Source organism: Gavia stellata, chromosome Z, assembly GCF_030936135.1.
Source record: "Gavia stellata isolate bGavSte3 chromosome Z, bGavSte3.hap2, whole genome shotgun sequence".
Taxonomy (NCBI): domain Eukaryota; kingdom Metazoa; phylum Chordata; class Aves; order Gaviiformes; family Gaviidae; genus Gavia; species Gavia stellata.
Window position 1 is genome coordinate 83,047,455 of NC_082637.1, and position 12,877 is coordinate 83,060,331.

Here is a 12,877-nt window from a genome sequence, read left to right on the forward strand (position 1 = left end):
ATAATGATCAGAAAGAGGTCCAGATACTGTGTTTTAAATACGATTAAATGTAAATCCGATTTAAGCCTGGAACTTCTACCCTTGAATTTAAGTATTCCTTACCATGCTCTAGAATATGCGTAGCAAATTATGCACTGTTGTGTCAAGTAAGTTGGAAGTAAGGTCATTTTCTGAAGGTAGTAGTAGTATTCAGTAGTATTAGCTTGCTCATAATATAAAGGCCAAAGACTGATATACTTCAGAAAACCAGATCCAATGTTAATCCTCAACATTGCAAGCAATAAAGAGGCTCCTATCCATAAATACAATAAAAGTTACCATCTGGAACTTACTGTGCTGGCAGTGAATCCCATTAAATCCCTCTGGACATTTACAAACGTATCCTATGAATGTGTCGCCTCGGTATGCTTCACTAATTTCACATATCCCACCATTATGACATGGATTAGGAAGGCAGGGTCCTGAGAGAGGAGAAAAAAAAGAGAAGTATATATACATACATAATAACAACCATAATAATTTCAGTCATTTATATGGGTTCATTAAAGAAATAAAATCCCTTATGTATACCCTCATATTCCACTAACCCACTAAAGTATACTCTTCACTTAGTTCAGATTACTTGCCAGCACAGATTTTTATGAACAAGAAAAAATATGAAGCATGTCACTACTCATTAATCACAACATTATTTTTTAATGTAAGAGAAGACAGGAGACAGAGAAGCTAAATCTTGCTCTCCTATTAAAGATAACAGGCATTCTAACTTTTATACCACTGAGGAAATATGTATTAATCAAACGTGCCTATCATGTACAGAGTGACATGTACAATATCCCTGAATAATCACTGCATGTCGAACTAGTAGTTTGAGGAGATCTGTGTTATGGCTTTGGGTGACTTTCTGAATATGCGACTACCTGGGCCAGCAGCTAGCAGCTACTAAACCAACTATTGCTTTTCCATTGAGTGCCTTTTTAGCATATCCACCTCAAGCTGATTTCAAAAATATCTTCTGACTAATTTTTTTTCCTCCAACTAATTACATGGTAGGATACCTAAAATTTCAGCAGTGAGATCTAATTTGTCAGGTTTTCAATGACTATACATAGCTTCAAATAATAGCATCTTTTGAACTGATGTCTAAAGTTTATTCCTTTAATGGCACATGTTAAAAGCCTTTTACATCCTATTATCTTACTAATACTACCTGTAACATACCTTCTACCAGAGGAAAACACTTTAGCATTTTGAAGAATTTTTTTTCCAATCTCACTTTAAAGAACTGGTAATCGTTGGCTGGAAACCTCATGTGCAAATTTGTGAGTGAAAAGATTTGTGAATTCAGTATAAAGTATGTTATTTTCAACCTTTGCCATGTACACAGAGATGTGTTAATCTTCGTTTATGGAAATGCAATGTCATAATTATTCACCCATTTAAAATTGCATTTAGAAAAAAAACAAACCAGAAAAGAACTTCTTTCCACAGAATAATTCACTGACAATCAGCACTGGGGATTGAACAATTTAAACTTAAAAGAGCTGTAAGTTTAATGTTTCTGAGGGTCTGCCTATTAGTTTATGTTTCCAATTACAAACCCAAGGTTTGACAGATGTTCACAGCAACAGCATTCATTTAGAATGTCACGTTAGTGAAAACTGCACTCTAACAAAATATTAATTTGCAAAGGATAAAAATTAACAGAATGACAAGGATGTCAGAACACATGCCCCAGCTATAATTGCCCGGGTGGTTATAGCAATTTGAGAAACTATCCATGTACACATTTCTATTACAACTTATGTCATCAGCCTATTCCAGGACACAATCCTGCAGAAGTTACGCTTGTGCGCATCGTTAAACATGGGATATGTCTCACTGAACCCAATAAATATAAGACATGAATATATAGCAGCTTATTCTAAATTCAATTAGTAGTAAAAAAAGGCAAAAATAATGAAGATGAAAAGGAGGAGACTGGCTGTTGCCTTTTTTGCCTTTCCCCATCCACATTCTGCATTACATTTTAAATGTAATACTATACTACATTCTTAATTTCATGCAACATATATCATTCCTTTAACAGGTCTAGGAAGACTCATGGCTTTCAAGTATTGCAGCTTCTGTTCATGTTATTTCTCCTCTGCAATATTTTGGGAAGAAATATGTTCAATAATTTGCACTTTCAGTCTCCCAATGAATATGAGCTGTGTATTTTTCTTCAAGTCTCTGTTATCGTGCTGCAGTTTGGGGAGTACCTGCAGGTAGCCTCACATGTTAATTATTTCCATGCAAGCAGATCTCTAATCTTCTAAGAACAATACATCTTTTAATAATTACTTTCTCATTTTCCTTGCTGCTTTCTCCATATGGCTTGTTAAGCACATGTTCAGCATACTTTCATTGATTTTCTTTAGATTTTGCATTTTCTCAGATCAGTCCAAAGTATAAAGACTTTAAAGGTCATTTGAGGTGTACGGTAATAAATATACTGGTGCATGCCAGGATTTCTAATTAATCTTAGTCTTCTACGATGCCTTCTTACTGAAAAAAAACCCCACACCAACAATATGAACACTTTTTTTGCCTGATTATAGTTGTTATTTGGTCGTAGACATATAATAGCAGTATTTTCAATCTAAATGTTGAGTAATTTTGCTTTGTTTTTTTTTTTGTTAGTAGAAATTGGTAGTTCAAAAATGATTTTGAGAGCAATGAAACATCCTAATTAAATGCACTGAAACTAGTAAACAACAATCATCTAATTTTCACTAGTTAACACTCATTTCCTAAAAAGGACATGAGTTAGGTTCATCTGTGTTCTAAAAGAATGAATCAGTGAAACTTTAAAAAGCCTGTATCATCATACCTTGTTTCGCCTAATTCTCCAGAGGACCATACTCTTGAGTTCACACTGCTTCAGGATATTTAAATTGCGTGAACCTTCAAGGATATGATTCCTTTTTTTTACTGAGTCTCCAGGGTCCCTGATGCAAGTTATGCAGATTTGAGTCTCTTGAAGGACCTGGGCCCTAAGTCTGCCATTATTCCATTTAAGCATCAAAAATCATAAGACCTAGGCACTCCTGCTGAATGATGAGAGGTCCCAACTAACTTCCATAGGGTTGCATAGGCTTTTAAATAACATGCTAGATAATTAATTCCCTGACAATCTGATTAATATTCTCAGCTACTCAGATCTATAGCAGCAAGTTCAAAACCATCCTTCTTTACCAAAAAAAAAAACAACCCAAAAAAACCCCAAACTTGTCAACTAATTTTCAAAAAACAGTGGATGGACTTCAGGGATTTGGTTTTTTAAATCAATAGCACTGTAATACTTTTGCAGGTAATCTTTAAGTGGCTTCCAACACAAAGAGAACAACAACATTTGATCAATATTAATGAGCAGTGGAATTCAATGGTATGCTTTCCAGGCATTTTTAACCATGGTCATATAAAATAATGTCAACAAGATTAATTGTGCACTCAAAGTAATAGATCTATTCACTTTGCTGCTCTTTTGAGTGCTTCTTTGTGCAGTTCCAATGGTATTAGCCAACATAATAAGCATAGTCCAAAATACGTTATTCTGTTATTCAATTGAAATCCCATGCTGTTTTTGAAAAGACATTGAAAGTTAATTTAAAGCATAACAGGTTTTAAATTTTTAGATACTCTTACTAAAATCTTTGAGATTTTATACATGGACGAATCAAACAAATGCATCCTCAGTAGAGCTGCAAAGGGGCTCAAGGCAGAATCATGTTATCTGTTTTCTTCTTTGACAAGTACAGTCAACTAAAACTTCATAAAAATAAAATCTTGTATAATGCAATACTGATGTGGCAATTACATATTTGAGAGAAACCATTAGTTTGTCTATAGCAAAAAAAGGCAGAAAAACAAGGAAAGCACCATTTCACCAATAAGAATGTAATTTCTGACAATGATAATATATACAAAGAATGAATTAGCCTATTTAGGAAAACTGTAACTTCATTTTGTCTTCTAGTATATTCAAATTCCTTTGAAGTAATAGAAAGAAGTGTCCAAATACCTTTCTACATTTTTCCGCTGACAGTCTGGAGCAAATGTATTTTTTAAAATACCTAGTCTGATTTCGGGCTTCTTCTTTTTGCAGGGTCTTCCATTTTTGAGAAAAAACCAAACAAATAAACAAACAAAAAAAGACTAGAAACACTGTCAATTGTAAAGCACATTTAAATATGTGTATGTGAATGTCATTACCTGAAATTCTGATTGTTCTCTTTTCAATTATTTAGTTTTACTACAGACTGACTGTATCTACATGAGCAAGCTACACAGTGAAATAGGAAGGCATCTGAAGAGCAAGAGGGCTGATGCGGATCTGATGCCCACACAGTGTCCTTTCTGAGAAGGGAGTGGTAGAGTTACTCTTGTGGTAGACTAATTCTAGTCTTTCTCAAGGTTTTTCATCTGCTTAGGTTTGTATCTTTACACATGAGGTATGACACTAATTACTGTCCCCTCTAAGTGTCGAGGATGCATTAGAATTTAAGAAAAAAGAAGAAAAATATTACGTTTCCAGCACGTTGCTGATGAAGCACTGCACCCAGCTGAGGACAGCAAGAGCCGTACACGAGTTCATTTGGAGTGCCAGTGTAAAAAGACACAGAGCCTATCTGAAAGGGCAGGCTGTGCAGATGGTGAGCAACACAATGAACGCATGCAAGATTTCGTACAATGCACTGAGGTGCATTGTCAAGAAGTCTACAGTTGCTTTGCCAGATATTTTTCTGATAAATCTTTACCTAGGACTTAAAAATGTGACAAAGGCCAACTTTGAAGTACAATGATTAACAGTGGAGCTGTGTAGCATTAGCTTAGCAAAATACAAGAAATCAGAAACTAGTTGAAATAGCAGCTGTAACAGGAAGAAAAACCAAACAACACCCCCTCAATGACCCTTTCCCTTACTACTCCTCAATTCAGTGACAGTCACCTGTAAAGCAAGCCAATTCTCATGATTCCACCAAACAGCATACGCATTTTTTGCCAAATATAAAATCTGATGCTGCTTTCGTGGGAAAGACATTCAAAAATACCAGGCAGTTACAGGGGATGCAGTTAAACAAGAACTCTACAACAGTCACATCTTCCTCAAAGTCTGATTCCCCATACTCAAAAGTCTGCTTGCTGCTGTGCTAAAACAAGAAGATTATCAAAGTTCTAAACCCAACATTTCTTACTAAGACAAGATTAAATGAGGAATGTGAAAAGCATAAAGAGAAATAAAAAGAAAAATATATTCCAATGGAGTGACACATGCCAAATAATCACATTTTAAAAAAGTAAAATTAAAGGCAGTGCAATACAAATGTTAACACTTTTGATGGTATCTATCTATCTAGCCATCTTCTCTTCATGTAGAAATAATGCAACTTTAATGAAAAATTCTAAATTAGATATTGACCTTGATATACATCAAGATGAAGATACTGTTAGCTACAAAACTAATTCCTTCATTTATTTTGTGGAACATTACTGAAGTAGGACTAATAGAAAATGTTACTCTGATGATACAGTAAGCACCAAATCCCATCAAAACAAATACTGGAGTTATCATCAAACTAATAAAAGGTATCAAATGATTTTACATTTCATTGTAAAAGAAAAGTATTCTCTAGCTGCTTGCCTTCATACCACTGGCTTTTCTTAAGTCATTCTTGGCTCTACACAAATGTCAGTCAAATAGGGTTTTTTCCCTCTGGTAAGTTGAAATCTTCATCAGAGATCTCTCATGCAGTTTTAACATTAGTAGTTTGAAGTCTTCCCCCCACCTATGTTTTCATAATACATAATACTTTAGATGCTTCCTCTGCCAAAGCAAAGTCTTCAAAATAAGCTGTGACAGAGCCCACTTAAGAAGATCTCTTGTATTTTGAAACCAGTAAGTGTAAAAGAAGCCAGTGGCACATAAGACTTCTTTCATCTTTATGGGAAGAGAAGAATTAATCTCCTTGCTGCTGGAGCTAGAAAATGGCACAAGCTTCCCATGATGAAGTTAAGGATTATCACACTGAATTAGACTCAGTGTCGAGGTAATCCAACACCCTGTCCCTGCTTGCTACTCATCAGTTCCTGCAACCTCAGAAGAAATCTGAAGAATCCTGTAGTGGGAATAATTAAAAATCTGCATTAGATATCTTACAAATATTTGAGATGAGCTTAATCTCTGAATCTTTGTATTTGACGTTCTTTTCTAACTAATATGTATGTTTTCTCCATACAGTTAAAAATTATGTTTATACCACCTATATATACATAAACCAGAGACCACCTCTTTTGCAGAACTATATTAACCTTTTCATTCCTCATCATCCTTTTAAATAAATTAAATCACAGAATCACAGAATCGTTAAGGTTGGAAAAGACCTGTAAGATCATCAAGTCCAACCATAAATGGATTAAATGGATTTTTGAAAGGTGTGCCCCTTCAAATGTGAGCTTATAGATTTCAAAGTTCAGCAGACACAATTCCAAAATATAACATAATGCTATTCGAAAGAGACCATCTTCCACAGAGACACACAAATGAGCACTTAAAGCCAACAGGAATGTCCCTACAGGTTCTGACAGAAAACTTCTTTATTGCACAAAAAGGGCAGGAATATAACAAAAGCTTTTGAGGCTCTCTGATCTTCCTCACATTTACTACTTTGCCTATTAATTTAACGTGATTGTGCAAGGCTTATCTAACACAGAGGCTGGTTTTGAATGCCCCCCAACTGCATGTCTGTGTGGGAGTCGTGCTACTTCAGAGGCTATTTTAACAACTTGACAGAAATAATCCTGCATCTGCTGAGTTCTGGGGATCATTAAATCATACCAAAATACATGCTTATGACTCAGCCTATTTGTATGTTCAAACACACAAGTATGACATATCCATTCCAGCAATGCTACGTAGGGAGTTAGGTCTCACTAGCACATGTACTTAAAGCCTGTGCACCACATTTGTGGTTAGGACCAAGCTTCTGCTTAAGTATTTTGTAGATTTCACCTGTATTTAGAAGAAAACTACCATTTCCCAAGAACAGTCTGGATGTAGCTGGGTCCGAAGAACAGCATGCTTGTCACTACTTGAAACTACAGCTACATCTCAGCTGCCTGCTTTGCAGTGCACGGTTTTGAGGACATTTGAAGAGAGCGTTCCCAGCAGATGTGCTATTGACCTTCTGCCAAAAAAGGCTGTAATCATGAAAAAGGTTTCTTCTAGTCAACACGCCCGTTCTGCCACTTATGTATGAAGCATCTTCAGTAATGAATGAATAGGTTGTAGTCCAGTATTTGCTGGTTTTTACTTACAGAATTTTTTTTTTGCCCTTAAAAGTCATTCTGGGTTCAAAATTTACATAAACATCTAAACATTTTAGGGTCCAACTCCCATTATACTGGTGCATCATGACATGGCTCAAAGAAAATAAAGAAGTCTCTCAGTTTAACTAAAACCCACGGAAGATGAACTTGATGTATTTTGAACTACCTCATCCTTCAAGTCTTCCGAAGTGTAATAAGAAATTCTTGCTTGTCCAGCATACTTGAATATTTACAAAAAAAGAGAAAAAAACCCAAACAAACCATAATAACTCCTACAGATCAATATATTTCATACAAAGTCCTTTTGGAATTTGCCACTGTTGATTTTATTTTGCTATTAGGATACAAATGAATTTTGTATCAACAAATATTTATTATACCTACAGCCTGCTATTTGTTTCATTATTTTAGCCAGAAAAGAGTAGGCATTGCAGAACATCATTCACAGTTTATGTGGAATATTGGTAATAGTGACTGATTGCTATATGTTATTGCAGTTAATGCATGAAAGTAGTAAAAATAATTAGCAGTTACACACACCTTCATCTCTTTACCATTCTCAAAATATCAGCTTTGAAAAAAAAATAGATCTGTTCAGCTTGGTTCATAAGTGAATTAGTACTGTATTAGATTCTATCTAACTATATATTCATTATAAACTAATGGCACTGATCCAGACTTAACTGCACTATGATTAAATATTTATCTTGTTTTTAATGCAGCAAATGGAGCGTACTGATTATAAAGATCAAGGTGTCTCCATCTGGATGCAGCAAAAGCTAAGGATCACCCTTTGAGTGCAAAATGCTGTAGGTCTTTTCTGCACATTTCCCTCTAATTCTATTCTGTGGATTTCTATAACAGAGAAGAAATTTAAACTGATTGTCCAGCCATCTCCCAACCTTTTCTTAACTAAATAACTAGAATATTTTCTGGAAAAATGCTATTTAAACTTGATGGCTATACAGTGCCTTTCCTTAATAAAAGTCTTAAGTTTCTCACCTAACCCTTCCATTGACTGAGAATGATGGATTATACCCAAATTTGAGGTGTGGTCAGTGTAGTAGGCAATGTAGTGATACTACACAGGGTGAGACCTGAAAATGCTCCAAAAGCTGGAGAAAGTGTTCGATGCACGACAAGACATTTTCCCCAAGTTCTCTCTCATTATTTCTCCTCATACTCCTCAGCTTCCAAGCTTGAGAACTTTCTTTCCCCATTTTCAATGCTGTTTTTCAGGTCTTTATACTCTTTGTCACCTACATATGTTTCTGAATAAAGCCCACAGTATTCTTCTCCCACCAGTTATCTCATAAACCTACTGTAGTAAATTAATATGAGAACTGTTCTGCATCTCTGCATGACCTTTCACAGGAGGGTTTTATCTTCCCAAAGATCACCTGCTTTGTTTAGAGAAAAGCCAGGTTCAGGCTGCTTTCCTTCTCTTCCTCTAACTTTACACTCATGCAGCAGCATCGAGGTTTTTTTCCTAGATTATACTGTTCCTGTCACTGACTTCTCCCATTCTTGCTGACCCAAGTGTGGGGCTTGGTTGCTACATTCCATTTTTTGTGATTTGCTTTGTGTCATCATTAAGTCCACATTAATTTTCCAGCTTATGTTAGAAATATTTTCCAAATCTCTTTTTCAGTTGATTCTGGTTCACATCAAACAGAAAAACCTCTGCAAACAGAGACAATCTTGTCTTTTCAAAAAATTTTGCTGGAGGACTGCAAAGACTTGAAGAATTTTGTACATTATAATATTCAGAGAATTATTATAGATTGGGATGTTCGAAAGATTCAGTTCCAAAGTGCAGTTCTGACAACACTAATGTTTACAGGTTCTACGTTAAAATAAACTCTCTGAATCCTTTCTCTATACAGTTGAAACAAATCCATCTCTGTATTTACCTCATTGGTCTGTTGCTTAGGTAAAATATACCCAGCAATAAGGAAACTATACATAGTTTGGTACCTAACGCAAAGCCTCACTGCCAATTGGGATTTCTGTGCAACAGTGCTATTTTTGTCATCGTAATTCTTGTCATCATATATGAAGATGTCAGTTTTCATTGTTTCACTGCACTTTAAACTGCCAGTGGTCAGGATCTCTCATCCTTTTTTGCTGTGTTCCACTAATAACTGGAAAATGGAAAAAAACAGATTATGTGAATCTTAATTATAACAGCAAATAGATTAAAATCGAGTTAGTCTGCTTGCTGAGCATTCCAATGGGAACTAAAAAAGGCAACAGCCTAAACTTAACGCTATTCATATTTGTATGAGTCAGGTCCTAATTACTAGTGTCGCATTAATGACACGGGAACAGCAAAAGAGAATCTCAGAGGGTGGTTATCCTTAGGACATGAAATATTATTAAAAAGTGATGAAAGAGAATTAATAAATGTGAAATATGTATATAGTCCAAAAAGGCATAAAGTTGTCCACAGCAGAAACCAAGGGAAATAGACAAGACTTACACTCAGTCATTTATTTCCCTTAGGCTATAGGATAGAGGAAATACATCCTTTCCTCTTTGCATTTTTTTCCAGCTGTCATGAAACCCTTCCGATTTCATGTACCCTACCCTAAATCCTTTTGAATTCCAGATCCTGTCACTGTTCTCTAACTCTTACTCCCTTCTTAGCTAGATCATCGTTCTCGTTTCTCCTCATACCCCACTCCTGCTTCATACTTGTCTCTTGCCAACTCAGAAAACCACAAACTGCATAACCATCCCAACTTAAAATCAAAACCCGTGTTTGCACTTAGGTGCCTTCAGTTTTTAAGATATACAGTAGAATCACTGGATGTCTGCTTCCTTTGCACCAGCTACATCCACAGCACAAACACAAATTAACTGTTCTTGGTTAATATGATTCACATGCAGTTAGTTGTACATGGATGAAAATACTGACCTATTTTGGTGGGTAATGGTAATAATTCCTGCACAGCAATACTGGAGATTAGTCTTTTCAGATAAACAGTGCTTTAACTTAAAATTCCTTTTTGTGTTATTACACACAATGCAGATGTGATTATTGTGGTTCAAATACAGTTCTCTGAACAGGTAAGTTTTGCCTTCAGCAGAGCCTTGTGCAAGGGCTAGGGCATAAACTGCAGCACTCCTGAGGTCACAAATATAGTCCTTAGGGAACAGCATGGCAGACTTGCTCTGGAGCCACACACTCTTTTCTGGTGTCCACCCTCAGCTGTGGCATGGGTAGTTCATCAGACACATCCAACTTTTCTCTGGTTTGCAAGATCCACAGATCTGTGCACAGGCATAATGATGGCCATACTCACCTGAGTGACTTCAAAAGACGAGGGCATGTACTAGGCATAATTAACTTCCCCTCACCTCAGTATAGATGACCTGAGTGCATGTTAATATTCCCTTTCCAATCTAGTATAATCAGTAGCTGGATAAAGTTCCTGAAAGGGAATCCATAATATTACTCATCTGTTGATGGAATGGAGTCAGGCACAGAGAAGGTTGGCTGGTTGAAAAATATGGATGCTGCATTTAGGTTCTGAATGACAGGGAATAAGAGAAATATGATATGCTATGAAAACAAACCCACTACTTTACTAATGTAATGTGTACTTTCAGTGAGGATATCCCTAGCTACATGACTTAAACAGTTTGAAGCAAATTCTTTATTTGGAATTTCTTAAGAGGTTGCAACACATTGCCTGTATTCTGGTACAAAAAATTTAGATAGAAACAAGACTTGATGACAAATATATTACATTAGACCTTCTGCCCCTGCCACTGCTCAAGGGAGGCTAAAGCAGAACACTGACCTGACAGGATCATTGATTTGTATTTCGTTTCAAAAAATGCCCGGTATTACTGTTTTGTAGAGAAAAATATTAAAATGTTTTTCTCTTCTAGGAGGCTGATTAAAAAAAGAAAATTGAGAAATTCCAGGTCGATATGGAAAGATTAAGAATCAGATACTGAAATTTTGTCACCCTGTCCCTTACTGTATATTAAAAAATAAATACTGGTCTGCAGTTTTAACAGGACGAAATACTGTAGAAAGCTTGAAGCTAATGACATTCATGAATAACTGTAACAAAGACTTGTAATATTGCTGTAGAGTGTTAATTCATGCCTTGCGAGTAAATGTTAAAATATGGTACTGCAGACAAAATTAATATATAAATCTATCCCCAGACCCTTTTTTTTTTGGGCTATGGTTTCTTCATTGTAGCTAGCTGTTTCAAAAAAACTTCATGAATTCCAACTCTTTTCTCAGCTTATTTGACACAATTCAAATTCTGAAGTATATAAAGGTACTGTTCATTTTAACACTTTTTAGTAATAGACTGCTAGACATTCATAGGAGCATGTTACATTCTTAGAATTGTTATTTTTATCAGAACAGTTGTCATACAACCACAACTACCATGGCAGCCAGTGGAAGTTGAGTCTTGAATAAGTAACGAACATACACTTCTGGAGTGGACTGTGAAAGCTCACGCTCTTTTACTTATCTCCAGTCATACTGATAATTTTCATTTGGCAGTCTATTACTTTACAGTACTGTGGATAGTATGTAAATATTTTTGCCCCAATTTTGAAGTCACATAGTACTTACTCATAGGGAGTACTACTGAAGTCAACGGTTTTATAGAAGTGCAAAAAAAGAGAAAAAAATAGTTGTTTCCAAAATAATATTTTGAAACACTACAATCGTATAGATAAGATTACACAATACAGCAGAAGATATCTGAACACTACATGTCATTCTTTCTTTATTCCTAATAATGGACATTCATGCTCTGAGGTAAAACAGTGTTTATCTAAAAGACTTACAGTGAAAAAAATGAAATGCATTTTAATTGCAGTAGTAAGGTCTTCAAAAGAATAAACAAAAAAAATCTGTTCAATTTCTAAGATAAAAGAAAAAAGGGAGATCTTCACTCAGGGAAATGGTTTTTAGCGTATGGAAAGTCAATCTATAAGAGCATGAATGAGAATTAGTAGATGTGAATGAAGTGACATGTATTTGTTATTGCAAGGAATGGTCTAAAAAGTTGCTGCATACGTGCAGAAATACCCACATCCCTGTCTGAGTGAAGTCAATTAAGCCTTTGCTTGATATTTCCATGCCCCTAAAGCAACTTATGTTCTCTTTATGGGAAGAACTACATCTGGATTTCACCTGTAACATTACTTCAGCGATGCATTTCAAAGAGGGCTGTTTATTCTTGGTCAATGTTAATGGCAGGTAACCTGTGACTGTTTTTTAAAATATAAATGCCAAACCTTCCTTCAACACTTTTTTCCTTTTCAGGCTAGGAGAGACTTAAAGATCTTCTCAACACCTCAGTGATACAGCTACTCAGACAGTCCAGCTAGCTGATCCCATACTGAAAAACAGTACTGACTGAAGGCAGAGTCAAGACAGTTTGGGATAGCAGGGCTTTTTTATTTGGTAGTGGGTTTGGGGGGATTAGTAGTAGGTAGAAGAACAGCAAACACAGCGCAATACAGG

The 12,877-nt window shown here is 35.7% G+C and overlaps 1 protein-coding gene across 1 annotated transcript in view; it reads right to left on the minus strand.

The window, feature by feature from the left end:
* EDIL3 (EGF like repeats and discoidin domains 3) overlaps positions 1-12,877 on the minus strand; it is a 261,216-nt gene that overhangs the window by 129,757 nt on the left and 118,582 nt on the right. The window contains exon 4 of the mRNA XM_059833892.1: positions 333-461. Coding sequence (XP_059689875.1) covers positions 333-461 — 129 coding nt within the window. The remainder of the gene's footprint in view (positions 1-332; positions 462-12,877) is intronic.